The sequence below is a fragment of the Maniola hyperantus genome, chromosome Z, assembly GCF_902806685.2.
Source record: "Maniola hyperantus chromosome Z, iAphHyp1.2, whole genome shotgun sequence".
In the NCBI taxonomy this organism is placed as follows: Eukaryota; Metazoa; Arthropoda; class Insecta; order Lepidoptera; family Nymphalidae; genus Maniola; species Maniola hyperantus.
The window spans coordinates 11,621,039-11,639,774 of NC_048564.1; the positions used below are offsets into that span (position 1 = coordinate 11,621,039).

At 36.1% G+C, this 18,736-nt stretch overlaps 1 protein-coding gene across 3 annotated transcripts in view; it reads left to right on the plus strand.

Annotated features, from left to right (window-relative positions):
• The first annotated feature begins 2,231 nt into the window (after window positions 1-2,231).
• The window catches only part of DopEcR (G-protein coupled receptor DopEcR), a 30,663-nt gene continuing 14,158 nt past the window's right edge, over window positions 2,232-18,736 (plus strand). For 2 of the 3 annotated variants that reach the window (XR_011238409.1, XM_034983788.2), the window contains exons 1-4: window positions 2,232-2,370; window positions 13,893-13,962; window positions 15,919-16,097; window positions 17,527-17,783. Coding sequence is in view for 2 of the 3 variants with exons in the window: in XM_034983788.2 (XP_034839679.1) it covers window positions 15,926-16,097; window positions 17,527-17,783 (429 nt within the window). In the remaining variant the exon portion in view is untranslated. The remainder of the gene's footprint in view (window positions 2,371-13,892; window positions 13,963-15,918; window positions 16,098-17,526; window positions 17,784-18,736) is intronic. The other variant, XM_034983789.2, reaches the window with a different exon arrangement.

Here is an 18,736-nt window from a genome sequence, read left to right on the forward strand (position 1 = left end):
AGCATGGTTCCAGCTATTTCCCAAAAAGATCGTGATTGTCTTTTCGAACTCTCTGCAATAGAGTTCAGCTACTGGCCCTATGCAAGAGCATACCCAGGTTGGCAGAGGGTAGACCCTCTACCAATCTGGGCACTATGTTAGACCATATTATCAGTCATACCACTCCTTCTATGGTGATTAATCTTAGGCTTGGTGCCACAATAAAGTTTACTGTTGCCACTGCGCTGACTGCGTTGACGCCTTAGGTCACTATGGGCTCTCTTGTTCGAGAAACCCTATTATTTTCTGAATAAAAACTTTTAGGGTAGCTCGCAGTATTGGCTATAAATACGCCACATTGAATTCAAATCTGTTCAGTAGTTTCAGCGTGAAGTGACCATAGACACAATAAAAATATTTTGTACTTGTATCTAATGCTTCCTCAGAGTAATTTTGAAATATATTAAATCTATAGAAATAGTTTGTCGTACTCTCGTAAAATTCTTGACAAGATTAGATTCAAATACCTGTACGATATACTCGTAGTTGGATTTAGAAATGGCGTAGCAGGATACGGAAATGAAAACTTTTATTGGCGCGGAATCGACAAATAGGACACGACACTTCCAATCTTAGTCTCTCCTACAAGTTTTAAAACGGGACTTAAAACTTCATTCTTCAAACTTCGATTCGTGCAAAGTTTGAGTCGCAAGTAGGAATGCTCGTTTTTGCTAGATTGATTCAACGTCTAATATTTTACAAACGGAAAGTCTAGGATTTTTGTCTTTCATTTATTTATTTTTCTCATTTTTATCATATTAAAAAAAACAACAAACAATGAAATAACAGAAACAACAAAAAAATTAGAGTAACAGTAACAGTAACAGAAAATAAAATAACAGAAACAACAAAAAATAAAATAAAGTAAACAACAGAAATATAAAGTAACAGAAACAACAAACGATATAATAACAGAAACAACAAAAAATTAAAGTAACAGAAACAATAGTAATCAAAATAACAGGAACACCAAAAAATAAAATAACAGGAACACCAAGAAAATAAAATAAAATAAACAACAGAAATATAAAACAACAGAAACATAAAGTAACAGAAACAAAATTAAAAATATGACTATTTTACAAACGGAAAGTCTAGGTTTATTATTACGGTTCCGTATTCCTGTTCTTACTATTGCCCGTCACAATTCACACAATTGCAGTAACTTCCTATCGTTACATATGCATCTCTTTTCGAACGTGAAAAATAAAGAGTGGGACTTTTTAGAATAGTAATTTTTTATTAAGTACTAGCTGATGACCGTGACTTTGGGATTTAGGTTTTTAAAAATTCCGTGGAAACTGTTTGATTTACCGGGATAAAAAGTAGCTTATGTCACTCTCCAGGTCTCAAAAAATCACATCGATCCGTTGCTCCGTTGCGGCGTGATTGAAGGACAAACTAACAAATTAATAAACCAACAAACAAACACTTTCAGATTTTTAATAGGGATTAGTGTGGTAGTAGTGGGATAGTGATTTGATTACTACTAAGTATTACGATTTTATCATAGGTAAAATCTACCCAGATGTCGCTTCAGTCAATCACTTATGCCCTTCTACATAATAATTATTATAATAGCTTGACTGTTCTTAAGGGCTACCTTAAATTTATAAATGTGTTATGATGAGGGCAGGCAGTGTAATTTAAAGTCAAACATTTTTAGCATATAAATAGGAATATTTTTTAAAAATTATTTACGGTCTATCTCGAAGTAGTTATTTGCAAAATAGTCAGGTAAGTACATTTATTTTTCTAATTTTGTGATACAACATAGTAGTAATTCCGTAAAGTCAGGGAATTCCGCATGTATGACTGAAAACGTGATATATACGGTTGAAAATAATTCAAAGCTCCGAGTAGAAGCTTAAATCACGTGGGAATCCGTGTTCGTTTATAAGAGACGCAGCAATAAGCTTGTTACAAGAGCGGAATTTCTACTTCGGTGAAACTCTTTACGTTCGATTTTAAATTCAAAACGCAAAAAGACTGTTCTTAGTTTGATTAAGAAAAATCGGAAATTCCATTTTTTTGTTTATATCGGAGAATCCAGCTATCTTCATATCAAGGCTTTGATGGTTCCGTGGCTACCAATTGACCCGATTTGTGAAATGGACTGTAGTTAAAGTCATAAGCAGCAGCTAAACGGTGAATCGATGGCGAGAGCAGTATAGGATGGTTGCGACGAACGCGGAGGGGTGCGCGCGCTGGTGGCACTGCCTTCGCTCTCTGCAGTGAACCAGTAGTTACCGCCAGACCGATCGTGTGCGCCTCCGCGGACACGGCGCGCGGCGTCACGAAATCAAGCCCGTCACGCTACGACGATCATAGGTAAGTCGCACAATTCTCTTAAATAAGTTGCAACTTTCTTTTTAAGTTTTTCACAACTTTTAAAATAAATTTTTAGTTTAAGGAAACTTTTTGCGAATTTTCTCTTTATATTATAAAACTTATCTAAAGTCAAATAAGCCTTTATATGCATACACGCGATGAACGACAAACTGCTACAACTTTAGTCGGAAAACTTTTGAAAGCTGTACTTCAAAGTTTTCTTACGGTTAAGTAATATATAGGCAGTGTTATATAAGTTTAATGGTGAGTGACTTTATTAAATACATAGTAACTCATTGAATGTGCAATTTAGAACAGTAAAGTTTTGTTTGCGTTTATATTTTTAAAGACCTGCGCAATTATGGGAATGTACCTACTGTAAAATAGTAGGAATTCCTTTTTTACTGGTCCATTACGTAAAATTTTGAGTAAGTAAGCAGACTATAGGAGGAAATTTAAAAAAAAAAATCTGGTCGAAACTCATGTTTAAACTAAGAAATGGAAATCGTATCCATCATATTGTGACGTTCTAGCTAGAAATATATTTTGATTCAATCTGTCGGTACGTGTGCGAAAAAAAAATTATAAAACATGCTCAATGCTCAATAAGAACACAAATCCATACTAATTACTAATATTATAAATGCGAAAGTGTGTCTGCCTCTCTGTCTGTCTGTCTGTCTGCTAGCCTTTCACGGCCCATCCGTTCAATCGATTTTGACGAAATTTGGAACAGAGATAGCTTGCATCCCGGGGAAGGAAATAGGCTACTTTTATCCCGCAAAATCAAGGAATTCCCATGGGATTTTTCAAAACCTAAATCCACGCGGACGAAGTCGCGGGCATCATCTAGTAACTGAATAAATATTATTCGGCGGACAATTTTTTTTCATTTTGAAAATAATATATGATGAAGCAAAAAGCAAGCGTCACCAACATGACGCTACGGCTAAAGCCATCGAGTAACATTATGTCATGATTTCTTCCGTTCCATAAATGCTTTTCCTCTAGTTACATTTTTACAAAATCAGCTTCCTACGGCACGCCTGGTGTTTTTCTATTCACTAAAAAAAAAAATGCTTGCGTAAATCCCGACAGTTTTTCTTATTCAATTTTCCTTCGAAATCTAGGCCGTGAAAATGTAATTTTGTGCTAAAAAACACAGGTACAGGATTTCGTAAAGGTGCTTGCTTATCTACCCAATTAAATATTTATAGCCAAACTGGCACTGATCAAGTTTCTTCATAAAACCTGTCGGCATTCGCAAGTCCAGCGTACTTGTATTAGTAGATATCAATAGTTTCTGTCCTTTACTTTTACGTTATAAATAGATTAGGTACATGAAAAAAAAAATGATTTATAATGACCAAGGAATTATCTAATAATTTTATTATTTCTGTGTTTTATAGTTGTTTAGTCTAATGACGAAGGACAGTTTTATCTATAGTTTTATCTTTGCTTTAGTTTCTCGTGTGGTGAACGTAGCAAATTGATCTTGTGATCTAGATGGCCACAAGGCCTGAAAGTGATCTAGATGGCCACAAGGGATAACAATAATAAAAATTCGGTCAAGTGCGAGTGGTACTAACACACGAAGGGTTCCGTACGAATGTACAAAAAATAAACATAATAATTTTTTTGTATTTTCATGGCGGCCATATCCAAAATATTTATTATTTGTTGCTATAACGGCAATAGAAACACACATTCTGAGAAAGTTTCAACTCTCTACCTATTACAGACGGATGGACAGACAGACGGACAGCGAAGGGGTAGTAATATAGGGTCCCGCTGGCATTATTTAAAAATGTCCAGCCACAGTTTTTTATTAGCTATGAAAACTTTTCTTTCTTTCTTTGTTTTCACAACTTACTTTTCATTCGCCAATCGCCATTGATTTCTACTTGACGTAGTTCAAGTGAGTGACTTGAACCCATTTGTCTGAGCTTGAGTAAAATACATATTATAGAATGCTACAATAAACAGTGTAATTTTGGTTTAAAGCTGAACGGATTACACCGAGGTCGAAGAGATTAATCATGCTATAGTAGTGCTACGGTTTGTTGTTGCGCGTTCGACATTTAAATTTTCAGCAAAAGCAATACATGCTGACATCACGTGTTGTAAAAGCTATAGTCCTATATTCGGTACAAGATGACTTTTCTGGTTTACCCTCAGAACAAGGACTAAAATCGTACCCCTGACATGAAATTTGACACAAAAACTAATGATTCTAGGCTTATTTCGTGGTTATAACGACATGTAAGTAAGTAGATCGTGGTCACGACCCGTGCAATTGGGTTGAAATATCGACAAATAAAAACATGAAATTAATCGTGGTATGTACCTTACCTGTTGACACAAAAAGTTAAAATTGCGCGTGAAAAGTCATTTTTACGCATTATAAAGAGAAACATGCGATCGAATTATTTGCGTGAACATTGCTCCGCTCAAATTCCTGTTTCAGGATTTTTCTGCTCCAAGAACAGGTGTAACATCCAAATTTTTTAATGAGGATGGCATAATATACCTTCTTATCATATATTGTAGCGTACTTTTAAATAAAGTAGTACTTACTAGCTGATGCCCGCGACTTGGTCCGCGTGGAATTAGGTTTTTAAAAACCCCCATGGGAACTCTTTGATTTCCCGGGATAAAAAGTAGCCTATGTCACTCTCCAGGTCGTTATCAATACCAGTGCAAAAAATAACGTCAATCCGTTGCACCGTTGCGGCGTGATTGAAGGACAAACCAACAAACCAATAAACCATCAAACAAACACACTTTCGCATTTATAATAAGGGTACTGATTACGTTTAAACTTTAAAAAAATGTGAATACGGATTTTTGCTTAACGTGGGGGCTATGCGGGTGTGCGCGGCGTTCCCTCCCCGATTGCCATCTCGATCTGTCGCGTACGACCACAAAAAGGCGATAAATGTTCTTCATACATCCATACATCTAGATCGGCTCCATTAGAGCGGCTCCATTACTCTTATGTAAAGTTTTTATCGTCATCATCATCATCATGATCAACCCATCGCGTCACACTTACAGAGCAATTGACTATGCCAAAACTGTTTTCGAAAAAAAATTCCTTAGTTTCCCTGTATCTCCTATGGTTTTGAATTTCCCCATCCTGTCCCTGTAAAAAACAGTGTAACGTAAGATCCAGTTACCCTATAGGTTTTCTTGACAGACACGACAGACAGACAACAAAGTGATCCTATAAGGGTTCCTTTTTCCTTTTGATGTACGGAACCCTCAAAACAAGAGTTTTTATTATTATGAAAGAAAAATTCTAACTTTTTTTTGCATCCAGTATTCAAATACAATATACTATAAACAGGTTTAGTGTGCAATTGAGGTGAAATAATAAGCGCCCCACTTTTCGATTCATTCGATTACAAACTGATTAAAGCGTGCCATTAAAAAACGATTCTTTAATGGCACGCGTTAAACAGTTGTTAGGGACATTGCCGACTTGTTTACTATCGGTTAGAAAAGGGTGCAGCTGGACATTAGCAGACAGGATGGTAGGGAGTGTATGTTTGGTAATGTGGTATCGATCGGGGTGCAGGGGGCGCGGGGTCGACCTTGGAGCGCCCGGTCGCCAGCGAAGGCGCTGGGGGCAACCTTGACTCCTGAACGTACCGCGCGCACTTTCCCCCGCAGAATAACAACCTTAGAGGCCACCTGCCTCGCCTCTTTTCCCCGCTTTCACACGATGTGATACGTCATTTTCTTAAGCGTTCCTAAGCTTTCACGGTTTTACCGCAAGTGTTCGGTGTGTTGTACATATAATGATTTTTGCGTAATTTATTAATTTTCTTCTTAGTGAGTATGCTAATGTGTTTATTGTTATTAATACTATAATCGTTTATTATTCAAAAAGTATTGGTACAAGTATAAGTATTTAGTACAATTACAAATTACAAGTCATGGTGAAAAGTGACTAGGTGTATGTTATACTTGCTTACTTGTACATTAAATAAACTTTTACCAGTGGACCCTATACTAGGAGATGACCTGTGTCGTAAGGTCCGAATAAAATAGATATCATAATAAGGATTAGGTATATGTATATAAGAGATTATTACATCACATATAATAATAAATAATGTAACATACATATTTTATAAATATAATATATTGTATGTATGCACATTGTTAAAGACCTGTCATAGTTTACTTTTTACCCCAGAAAATGAAAGAGTTCCCACAGGTTTTCAAAAACCTAAATCTACGCGAACGAAGTCCCCGCATCAGCTAGTGCCTAGTTTAGATAATATGAACAACGACGATGCTCAACTCTATTAGGTACTATTTAACAGGTACATAATGGGTGGTTAAATTTTTCTATTGTTAAGATTTATAGGTAATTTTCGAGTAAAAACTATTTAGATGATGATTATTACAAAAGTGCTTATAACTAGATAAGTCATGTTTTTTAAAATAGACCTACCTTTTTAGGCTGAAGGCTATAAAAAGTAAGTTAAAATATCATTAAGTTTAATTGCATGATTGAAACTTTCATTACCTACTGTTTTGCTTACAGGGGACGAACGGCGCGAAATCATATAGTAGGTCCCTATATTTTGGGGGTTTCGAGGTGGATCGATCGAACGTACCATCTTCCGAGCGTTATTTTGTTTTCCCTAAGAAAGGGATAGCAATGGAGAAATGCTTAAAGATTAAGAGACAGAGAAAAGAGTGATTTTCTGTGTGCATGTGTGATAGCAATTTTCTATGCAATTTTCACTTTTGAAACTATAACATCTGAAAATTGTTTTTTTAAATCTCAGATAAAGATAATATTATTATAATGCGACGCTTTTCAATGTGAATCACATACGTGAGCGCTTTTATAAAACATTCTCAGAACATTCTCATTGCATAAAAGCTCTCGTGAACGGAAGAGGTGCGTTGGAATAGTTGAAATTTATTATTTTCTTTAGAGCAAATACCTTTAAATTTAGTAGGTACCTACCTATAAAGCCTGGGTTTAAATCACGCTAGAAAAGTGGCACAAATATATTTCTCGAGCTTTTTAGGTCATGTTTTTATTACGGTGAAATTCTTGCATAGAGATGTAATAGTAGATACAAGGATGGAAAGTAGGTTATTTCAAACGAGTTGTTATTAACAAGCCCGAGCCAAAAGGCGAGGGTTTTTAATGGCACGAGTTTAAGAACCTCGTTATTTTTTATTCTGGAAAATAAAAGAATTGCCACTGAATTTTTAAAAACCTAAATCCACGCGGATGAATTCACGGGCATCAGCTAGTAGTGTAGGGGTGGTGCTCCGTCATCAATGTAGTAGATGATATGTATTACTTATTATATATAATGTAAATTTGTTATCGATCGTCGATATTGCCATTGGATACAGCGATTCATTTGGCCTTGGGCCACCGGTACTTGCGCAGATTTACCTTAAACTAAGTAAAATGGCGGCAGAACTGAAGAAGAAGTAAGTACCTATATATCAGGTCAGTATTTTCAAGGATGCCCATTTTGCAGTGTGGGTTGGCATCGCAAGATATAAGCAAACTGTGTTTTACTTAGCTTCATTTTCATAGATATATAAATAATATATCTATAAAAAATCCTAAAATCTTTTTACGGATTTAGCTACAATAACTCTTTGGAATTTCCCAGATCTCCATAGTAATACAATAACTATGTGAACTTTACTTTGAGTGCAAACTTGCCAATTTAAAGTGATATAACAGTATACTGAATAGAATTTTTCAAATCATATTTAGACTAAAATCAATTTCCCTTTTTAATTTTTATTAAAATTATACAATATTTTCTATAAGTTTAAAAGTTAGCTCTTTTCAATTTTTCCTTGTTTTTAAAAATTATTAAAAGTAGCTGCCATTGGATTTACGATCATTTGTTTTTAATGAAAATGATTCAACTCAATAACTAACGGCCGAAATTAAAATCTATCTATCCGAAATCTGTCGGTAAGCAGCTTAGCAACATTGTTATTTGTCTAAAAAGACCATACGATTTTTGACGAATAAAAACATAGCTATAGTACGCGAGAGGTCAAGATGGCAATCAGGGGTGGCGACGCTCTGCACACCCGCTCAGCCCCCGCGCTAACCTGGTGCGGGATAGTGCGGGTGAAGTGCGGGTGTGTTGGGTCCCCCCCACCTAATACTCGGATTGCCATCTCGATCTGTCACGAACTATAGAAAACTTATCAAGAGATTACAGATAGGATTGATTAATTATTAATTTCAGCCGTAAGTGTATAATTTAGCTCATAATATAGCGAATTTTATTTTTAGATATTTTAGTTATGCGAATGTTTAGATGAATTTTCAAAAATCCTTTCTTAGCGGATGTCTACGTCATAATAGCTATCTGCATGCCAAATTTCCGCCCGATCCGTCTAGTGGTTTGACCTGTGCTTTGATATATCGGTCAGTCAGTCAGTCACCTTTTCATTTTTTCTATATTTAGATGATGTATTAGGGTCAGTGGACATCGCAATGCCAATGCGGTGAGCGCTTTTGTGCGGATATTTAATATCAGCCTTTTCCGACTCGATCTCGAATGCAGTAAGTAGGTAATTATTAATTAGTAATTAATTGATTGATTGATTATAATTTGGTCACAGATTGTTTGCGCTAGCCCTTACCTAAAAGTGTAGTTTAAAATTACGTTTTTAAAATCCCGTGGGAAATCTTTGACTTTCCGGGACATATGTCCGTTCCCGGTATGCAAACTATCTCTGTACCACATTACATCAAAATCGGTTAAACGGATGGGCCGTAAAAAGTTAGCAGGCAGACAGACAGACAAACATAGGTATTTACAATATTAGTATGGATTCAAAGATAAAACTAATCTGTATGGTTTATTTTTTATCATTTATTTGGGTTTATTTACTATTGTTGCGGATTTTCTATTTGTTTTTATTTCATTACTGAGGTTTTAGTAAGTTTTTTTTACACATTTTGTTTTACACATGCTGTGGTAGTTTCAAGTATCATGTATAATTGAAATCTATTATTTACTTAGCTGCTTTAAGTTCATGGCTTGTAACCAGTTTAATGACAAAAAAGTCAGTACTCGGAGCAGGTCTGCTGCGAGCCACTCGTCGGTTTCTGAGATAATCGCGAACAGACAGACACAGTAGGCGGGAGACTTTATTTGGTAAGATTTTGGCGATCGTGATGATATAATATTTTTCCTAAGAACTGAAAAAAAAGAAAAATAAGACAAAAATGTATTAAACATGTTACATGTTTGAAAATATCGTAGCCACTCTACGATGCGTAGCACGCTGTAGAGCTCACGTAGAACTGAGACTTACAAATTACAATATTAGCTTCTCTTTCAGTTTTTTTTCATTATGTAAGTATTTGTAATTGTTTTGTGGCACAGTGTTGTTGATAGGGTGGTAACTAACCACCGAAGCCTGTCATCAGACTAGACCAGAGACAATCTATAATTGATAAGCTGGCGAAAAAAAAAACCTTAAATTTCTACCTCTCTGAATTGCCGCTGCTGCGAATCGAACCACAGAACTCTCACTTTATGAGACCTTGCAGAAGGGGATTTTAAGCAGTGAAATAAAAATCTTTGTCAAAGTTCAAACCCCAATCGTTGCACTATTGTCGTACCTATTCCTAGCACAAACTTTGAGCTTAGTTGAAGGGGAAATTGGAATGATATAATTAACAAGCCTATTTCTTCTAAAAATGAAAAATAAAAAGTTGAATTCGAGTCATGTGTGAAGTAAAGCCTGCATTATGGATCTGTATAGGATGTTACTTACTACGCGAATATGCCCTAAAAAGATGCGATATACACGTATCTAGGTACTGAGTTGAATAATGAAAACGTTCCAGGAAAACTCCCTACCACAGCGCACTTTGAATGAAACGCTCTGAGGCTTGAGCCTTCTTTATATTATAATACTAGCTCACCCGCCCCGATTTCATGCAATGGCATTTTAAAAAATCTTTTCATAATGGATGGTCTATGTTAAATATATTTTACTAGCTGATTTTTGATGCCTGGAACTTTACCCACGTGAATTTAGGTTTTTAATAATCCCGCGGGAACCCTTTGATTTTGCGGGATAAAAGTAGCCTACGTCACTCTCTAGGTCACTCAAAGGCCAAGTGTGAGACAGACTCGCGCACCGAGGGTTCCGTACTCGGGTATTTTTTTCGACATTTTGTATGATAAATCAAAAACTATTATGCATAAAAATGAATGAAAATCTATTTTAGAATAGGTATACAGATAAAGTCCTTTTATAAGATACCCCATATGGTAAAGTTATCTTACTTTGAAAATTGAAAATATTAATTTAGTTTTTGTTCATTAACACATTTTAATTTTTTTTGTGTGATTTTGCTTTTAGATTTATTCCTTTACTTGTGCTAAAAGACCTAACTACCTGCCAAATTTCAGGAATCTATGTCAACGGGAAGTACCCTATAGGTTTTCGTGATAGACATGACAGACAGGCGGACAGACGGACAGACAACGAAGTGATCTTATAAGAACCCTAAAAATCATGTCTATCCGTTGCTCCGTTGCGACGGGATTGAGGGACAAACTAACAAACCAATAAACCGAACAAACAAACCGTATACGCTTTCGCATATTGTAATAGAGTAGTGAAATATGGGTAGTGATTTATGTTTCAATAATGGCAAAAGTCATGTTAATAGACCAAGCGATCTGAGCTAAACTATATTTCAAGACGTGTTTTAGAGAACAATAATATACTACTTTCTATTATATTTCTTATAGAAATAGTACCTTTAGTAGTACTTTTTCAAACAGAAAACTTGTTAGGAATCTCTGTGCTGCTAAGCGATTTGTGTATTAGGTATCGTACTTTTAAGGTTTACATTCAATATTAACAATGTAATATACATACTAGCTGATGCCCGCGAGTTAGTCCAAGTGGATTTAAATTTTTAAAAATACTGTAGTAACTCTTTGATTTTGAATTATACCCATGCAAAAATCCCATTGATCCGTTGCTCCATTGAGACGTGATTGTAGGATAACCCAACAAACCAATAAACCAGTTCGTTATTCGTTACATAAGATATAGTGTTTTATCACACATTTATTTACATTTTAAAAACAATACAACATAATGCGAAAATAAAATTAAAAAAATATTTAATTGCACATTTAAAACTTTATAAACTTTTGCTATAGGGATTCGCGAAATACTATAAATGATGAAACAGAATGCTGAATACTACTTTATTTTGTACAAATTTTCTCTGCAAATAAGAGTTGGTCACGAAATTGCCTTCCCCGTGTTGGATCAATATTATTATGGGAGGGACGCGACTGCCGACGAAAATGTAGACTACGAGTACATATAATGTAGGTATGCCCGTCCCGTAATCACTCACTCACAGAGTAAACTAATGCCAATAATGTAATTTCAAAATATATAAAATAAAGAGTTTCAGAACAAGTTGTTCAATTCATAAATCAACAAATACCCCATCCAAGAATACCTAGTAACTATTCCTCTATAACCTAATAAGCATCAGGATTGTAGAGCTGAAACCGAAGTTCAATGATAAAATATGTACTTGGTTATGGTTTAGACTTTATAACAATATCAGTTCTCAATCGATAGACCTAAAGCTCTCACGTTTTAAGTGGGCATCAGGAACTCAGCAGCATTAGGCTTGAGTAGTTGAAATCCGTGACTCACATTCATGCAATATAGTCTTCTGAACAAAATTCATGTGCAATAATCATTGTCAACATAAGTTATACGCTATCGTTTATGTTTTTAAGTATCGATTAAGTAACAGTTTATTTACAGTTTATCGTTTATAGTTTTAGAGTATCGATTAAGTAATAGTTTATTTATATCACACAATAATATTTTATCGATAACACAAAAGTGACCAAATCTACATCACCCATATTTTATTTTAATATTTTTATGAATATAGCTAATATCGGCTGTACTCAGGTAGTTACTCGAAGTAAGTTTAGTGTTAAAAATATTCAGTTTCAAAGTTACATTGTCTTATGAATTTACATACAAATGCCGTGTGACCTTAAAACTTGAGTACCTAGTTATTTTTACGGAAAGGAGTATGTCCACATGGACATTTCTCTCACAAGAAGCATTGTACCTTAAATTTTTTATTTATTTATTAAAGCTAAAATGAAAACATAATTTCTCAATAAGTTTCATGAATATTTGTTTTAGGATTAAAAAATCTGAAACTGACTGTTTTATTAAGCCTATAAAGACCCTTTTTTACTTTCTGGCTGAACCTAACCTCACAATATTGTGGTTTAAATTTTTATGGTTAATATTTCCAAAATGCGGATACCGTTTTCGTTAATTTTTTCTACAAATATTCTGATGATGTCATTGAACAAAAAGAATTTGATGGTGATAAAAAATCTTGAGACAGTAGTACATTTATTCATACTTGAATGGGCATTGTCTTTTAGCAAACCACAAACATAGATATTAGTTTCAAGAACGTGTCTACAAAATTGGTTAGTAAATATTCAAATTCAAACCAAAGTATGTTTGTTTGGAGCGAGTGACGGAGTAACTATCAAAGCTCAAATTACTTAATTAGTTTGCATGCATGTACAGCAACGTCTAAAGTGGGCCAATTGAGGGAAAGCTATTTTCTCTACACACATGACCTAATTCATCATCATCATGATCATCCCATCGCCAGCTTACTAAAGAGCACGGGTCTCCTCTCAGAGTGAGAAGGATTTTGAGCATAGTCTACCACGCTGTCCATGTGCAGATTTTTTTTTTTTTGATTTTTTGATTTTTTGATTTCCATGTCCATGACTTCACACACCTTTGTGTTGTGTGTTTCCTCATGATCTTTTCCTTCACCGTTAAAGCAAGTGATATTTTATTTACTTTAAACACACACAACTCCGAAAAGTTAGAGGTGCTTGCCCGGGATCGAACCCCCGACCTCCAATTAGGCGGACGTCCTAGCAACTAGACTATCACAGTTTACAAACTAAATATTTCCGCTACAAAATCTAATGAGTTTGTACAGAAGTGTTAAGAGCAGCGAGTATTCAAGTATATTTATAGTAAAGTAGGTAAGTATTCGTGAAAAGTTTTTTTTTATAAAAACCGATTAAGGGCGAGTCACACTCGCATACGAGGGGTTCCGTGCCTAGTATTATAACACTATGCACTTTTTTTAAGTTTTCCTGCCGGTTATTTTTCTTCTTCTTGGTTTTTATTAATTGTTGTTATAGCGGCAATAGAAATAAAGTCTGAAAAATTCAACTCTTTACCCATTACGGTTTAGGACTCAGGTGACACAACCCGCTGACATGCAGACGGACGGACAGCGGAGGCTTAGTACCTAATAGGGTCCCGTTCGCACCTTATGGATACAGAACTCTAAAAAAGGCATCAAGAGTGATAGTAAATGCTGGCATCCATAACTATCCCTCTAATTGAGAATTCAATTTAACGTTTTGAGCATTTTCATTATTTCGCAGGTACAGTATGGCGAAGCTGTTATGAGATGGGCGTGCACAACCTCTTCGTAGCATTTCCCCAAAATTGAAGGTTAGTAATTAATGATAAACTTTTAGGGCCTTAAAAGACACGAAGTTTTTAGAACCAGCAATAGGGTCTTGGACTGTAGTAATAAAATGAAGTGATTTTTTGTATAGCGGTAGTTTATGGGGCTAGTTTAAGAAAAAAAAACATGATTTTTATTTATTTTTAACATAATTAATTATTAACGTCATGCTGCAACGAAATCGATTAATGACGTCACAATACGTAAATGACAAATATTTTTAAAATTTTTAACGTACAAAATATTTTCCAGCAGAAATTACTCTATTTTTAAGTTAAAAACTGAAAAATATTTGTCGTTTACGTATTGTGACGTCATTATTTGCTTTCCGTACAGCGGGACGTTAATAATTAATTATGGTAAAAATAAATAAAAATCATGATATTTTTTAATTGTTCTCTTTAATAACGTATTCTAGCCCCATAAACTATACCACTATACAAAAAATCACATCATTTTATTACTGTGGTCCAACCAAAACCCTACGGATACATAGTATATTTAACCCTATGGATCCGGCTTCTGAAAATTGGCTTGATCGCTACAACTGGAGATTGTATAAGTCGAAGAGATGCGTTCAAACGTGGCATCAAATGTCCTAAACTAAAACGCTGTTCGCTCATACTAAAAGCATTGTGTCTGCCATAGCACTGTGTAAAATTAAAAATTTCAATGAATTGCTGAATTAAGTATAAGTAGGTTATAGATTCGTTTTATTACAATAATTTTTTTATTAAGTATACTTACATATAATACACTAATGGAGAACGAGTCGTATTCGCCCTTACGTTCCGCGAGTTTCTCTGATTCGCTAAAAGTGATATTAAAATCAGCCATGTCTCTCTTGGCACGGTTTCAGAATCGCAACGAGAGAAAGTAAAAATAGTCCATACATACTAAGCCATTGTTTGTGTTATCACAAATAGGTACTAGGAATTCTTTGCAAATATTTACCAAAATATTGGACAAATTGCATAATTTCACGACATTCTACCCATTGACCGGAATAGTTAAGAGTACATAGGTCAAGTACACGTCTCTACTGAAATTCAACGCTGCATTCTCTGAAGGGTCGCAAGTACAGCTGAGCCATTAAATATACTATGTATTTTTTCCTTTGGAATATAATTATTGATATTAAATAACAAAGCTATCTAACTGTTTACTCATTAGGTACAAGTTTCGTTTCGAATTCGGGTTAAAACCGATGAGTGGAAGCTTAATTATACTGCTATATAAGTTTGCAACATCACTAATAGGATTCACGCAGTCAACGGGCTTACCTAACATTGAATTAAAAATATGTTCCGGTTTTTTTTAAACAGTGCATACGCATCTTCTAGGTATCCCATCTTAGGGAATGTCATTATTCTCCATTACGTGTGATTGTTGTCAACTTGTTAAGCATGTGCTTGTGCATCTAGTGATTAAAACGATAAATAAAAAAAACTGTAGTCAGCTTTCTGAAAGTTTCTTCTTCATCATCATCATCATCAACCGATAGACGTGCATTGCTGGACATAGGTCTCTTGTAGGGCCTTCCACACGCCACGGTCTTGCGCCGCCTGAATCCAGCGTCTCCCTGCGACTCGTCTGATGTCCGTCCACCTAGTGGGGAGTCTTCCAACACTGCGTCTTCCGGTGCGAGATCGCCATTCCAGCATCTTGGGGGGTCCCAACGTCTATCGGTCTTACGAACTATGTGCCCTGTCCATTGCCACTAATTCAGCTTCGCAACCCGTTGAGCTATGTCGGTTACTCTAGTTCTCCTACGGATCTCCTAATTTCTGATTTGATCACGTATAGAAACTCCAAGCATAGCTCTCTCCATCGCTCGCTAAGTGACTCTGAGCTTTCTTATGAGGCCCATTGTTGGCGACCACGTCTCTGAAAGTTTTGAAGGTAATACAAGAATTAAGCTCAATTTTATTCTTTTTCAGCTTAGCAATGCCAGCCCGAATGCTTGGCTCGCGCGGCGCGGGTGGGGGTGAGGTGAGTGTGGCGGACAGCCCACTCGCCACCTTCGAGTCCCTGACACAAGCCGCGATCATCGCCGTCGTGGGCATTGCCATCGTAGTATCTAACCTCCTGATCATTGCATCTTTTCTCAACTTTAAAGGTATGTGATTTTGGAGGCCCAAATAATAAGAGAGTATTGCTGTTGTGCGTGCTTTAATAATACTGTCTCTTAATCTAAGGTGTATTACATTATAAGGTGTTTATGTGCGTCAAGATCCGTGGGTCACACAGTACAGGTATTCTTATTACTTAAGGAAAACATAGTTTGGCTCCCACCACTAAATCTTTAGATACCTCATCATGATCAACCCATCGCCGGCTCACTAAAGAGCACAGGTTCCTCTCAATATGAGAGAGGTTTAGCTATAGTCCACCACGCTGGCCAAGTGCGGATTGGCAGACTTCACACACTTTTGAGAACGTTATGTAGTAATCTCAGGCATGCAGGTTTCCTCACGATGTTTTCCTTCACCGTAAAAGCAAGTGATATCCTCCTAAAAGGTGCGTGGCCGGGATCGAACCCCCAACCTCCGATCATATCCTTGTTACCGTAGTTTGGCTCCCATTTCTAAGTCTCTAGGTAGCAACATAGTATAAAACAACTCGCTTCCCACCGTATGTCCCTTTGTACGCTAAGATCCATTAGATAGACTTCGCAACGGATTTTAATGCGGTTTTCATCATTAGATAGAGTAATTTATATGTATTGTTCAATATTATTTTGTGTTTATGTGTTGATTTTTTAAAATTCTTATACAAGTTAGCCCTCGACTGAAATCTCACCTGATGGTAAGTGATGATGCAGGCTAAGATGGAAGCGGGCTAACTTATAGTAGTATGGCAGTTTCTTTAAACCCATGCCCCTGATTGGTTTCTACACAGCATCATACGTTATCGTTTATATGTGTATAATTCGCGACAGGTCGAGATGACAATCGTGGTATGTGTGGGGGAACGTCACACACACCCACACAGTACCTGCGCTAGTTAGCGCAGGGACTGTGCGGGTGTGCGGGGCGTCCCCACCCCGATTGCTATCTCGCATACATGATGTGTAATGATGTGTTCAAGATGTCATGATGTGTAATGTGTTCACACGAGGCTATTTTAGTTGATCAACTTAAATCGGTTTACACGCGCATTCACGTGTTCCACGTAACTGCCGGACTGCACTACCGCGTGATTCATGTATTACTTCGTTTGGATCCGATTACCTGAGCAACAAAGTATATTTGTAATTATTTGCACCGCCTGCAGTTTGTTTTCCGTGTGTTTTTCTAATTTTAAGACTGTCTAGAAAAATCGCCATCTTTTGTATTCTGCTTTCTTTTATCATCATCATCATCATTATCATCTAGTAAGTAATAAAACCACGTCTAATACTGAAAGTTCCAAAACGAGAGTCTCTCTGGGCATAGGAGTGAGGCTGAAGATACTAGCAGCACCGTTCACACTCCGTTCACGTTAATAAGTAATTGTGTCTTATTGTGATGAATCTTCAGAAGCTCCTGTGTTTGTTTTGTCCGTAGGCTTATCCCACGAGGTGATCAACTACTACTTGCTGTCGCTGGCGGTGGCCGACTTGCTGTGCGGGCTGTTCGTCGTGCCACTCTCCGTGTACCCCGCCATCACCGGCCGATGGATGTTCGGAGACCTCATGTGCCGCCTGGCCGGCTACATAGAAGTGACTCTGTGGTCCGTCTCAGTATACACCTTCATGTGGATCTCGGTCGATCGATACCTGGCCGTCAGGAAACCTCTCCGATATGAGACGGTCAGTGCGACGGTAGTTATCAATTTCTATATTATTCTTCCTCCTTCACAATCTGGATGCTCTGGTTCTACTGACTTCAGGAGCTTGTTCAGGGCGCTTAACATCAGGTCTCCATCAAAACCAACTTTAAATGAATAATAAATATCAAACTTTTGGTAATTCAACATACTTATCTAAGTATTTCTATTTCTTAGTTTTTATTAATATTTCTTCTATATAAATAGCTTGGAATCTTATCCATTTGAAGTAATGTTAGTTTTGTTTTTCTTGTACAATAGTTTAGTTGCTAAAAGCTTTACATCCTTTTTGTGTACGTTTCCAAAAGACATAACACAAGATCAAGTTACGCAACATATTTTCCCATATCATTATAAAAATATACCTACATTTTCCATTATAAGCTGTCGATATGTCGACAGTTAAGTATTTGTAAAATTGATTAAATTATCATATAATCATAAACATATTATTGGCTCAATTGATGGAGAAATCGGATGTAATTGTCATGAACACTGCATTTTCCTTTTGCATGTAATTACAATAATTCTAAATAGACTCATGATTTTATTAATTTTACTCTTACTAGCGTAGCATGAAGTGAATATTTAATATACTTTCTACTTATTAGAATTAGAGATGATTTTTAAGATTAAGGTCATTTAGAGCCAGAATGTCACAATAAGCACAAAAAGCACAAAAAATTACTTTATTTTCAATCACGTTTTATTTTAAATTTTAACTTAGTTAAGCTCGATTTTATTACGATAAGACTAAATCCATAACAGCTAATTATACTTTCAGTACAAATACGGCTGAGTCGAATTTTTGCGATACTTTTTGATAGGACGCATGAAATTGCCTACAGCGCATTCATAGCATTGCATTTTGCTAATAACAGATCTTGAAGTTATATTACGCCTCGCAGCTATATTAAATTGCGGTGTAGAATAATAAACGTATCCGTT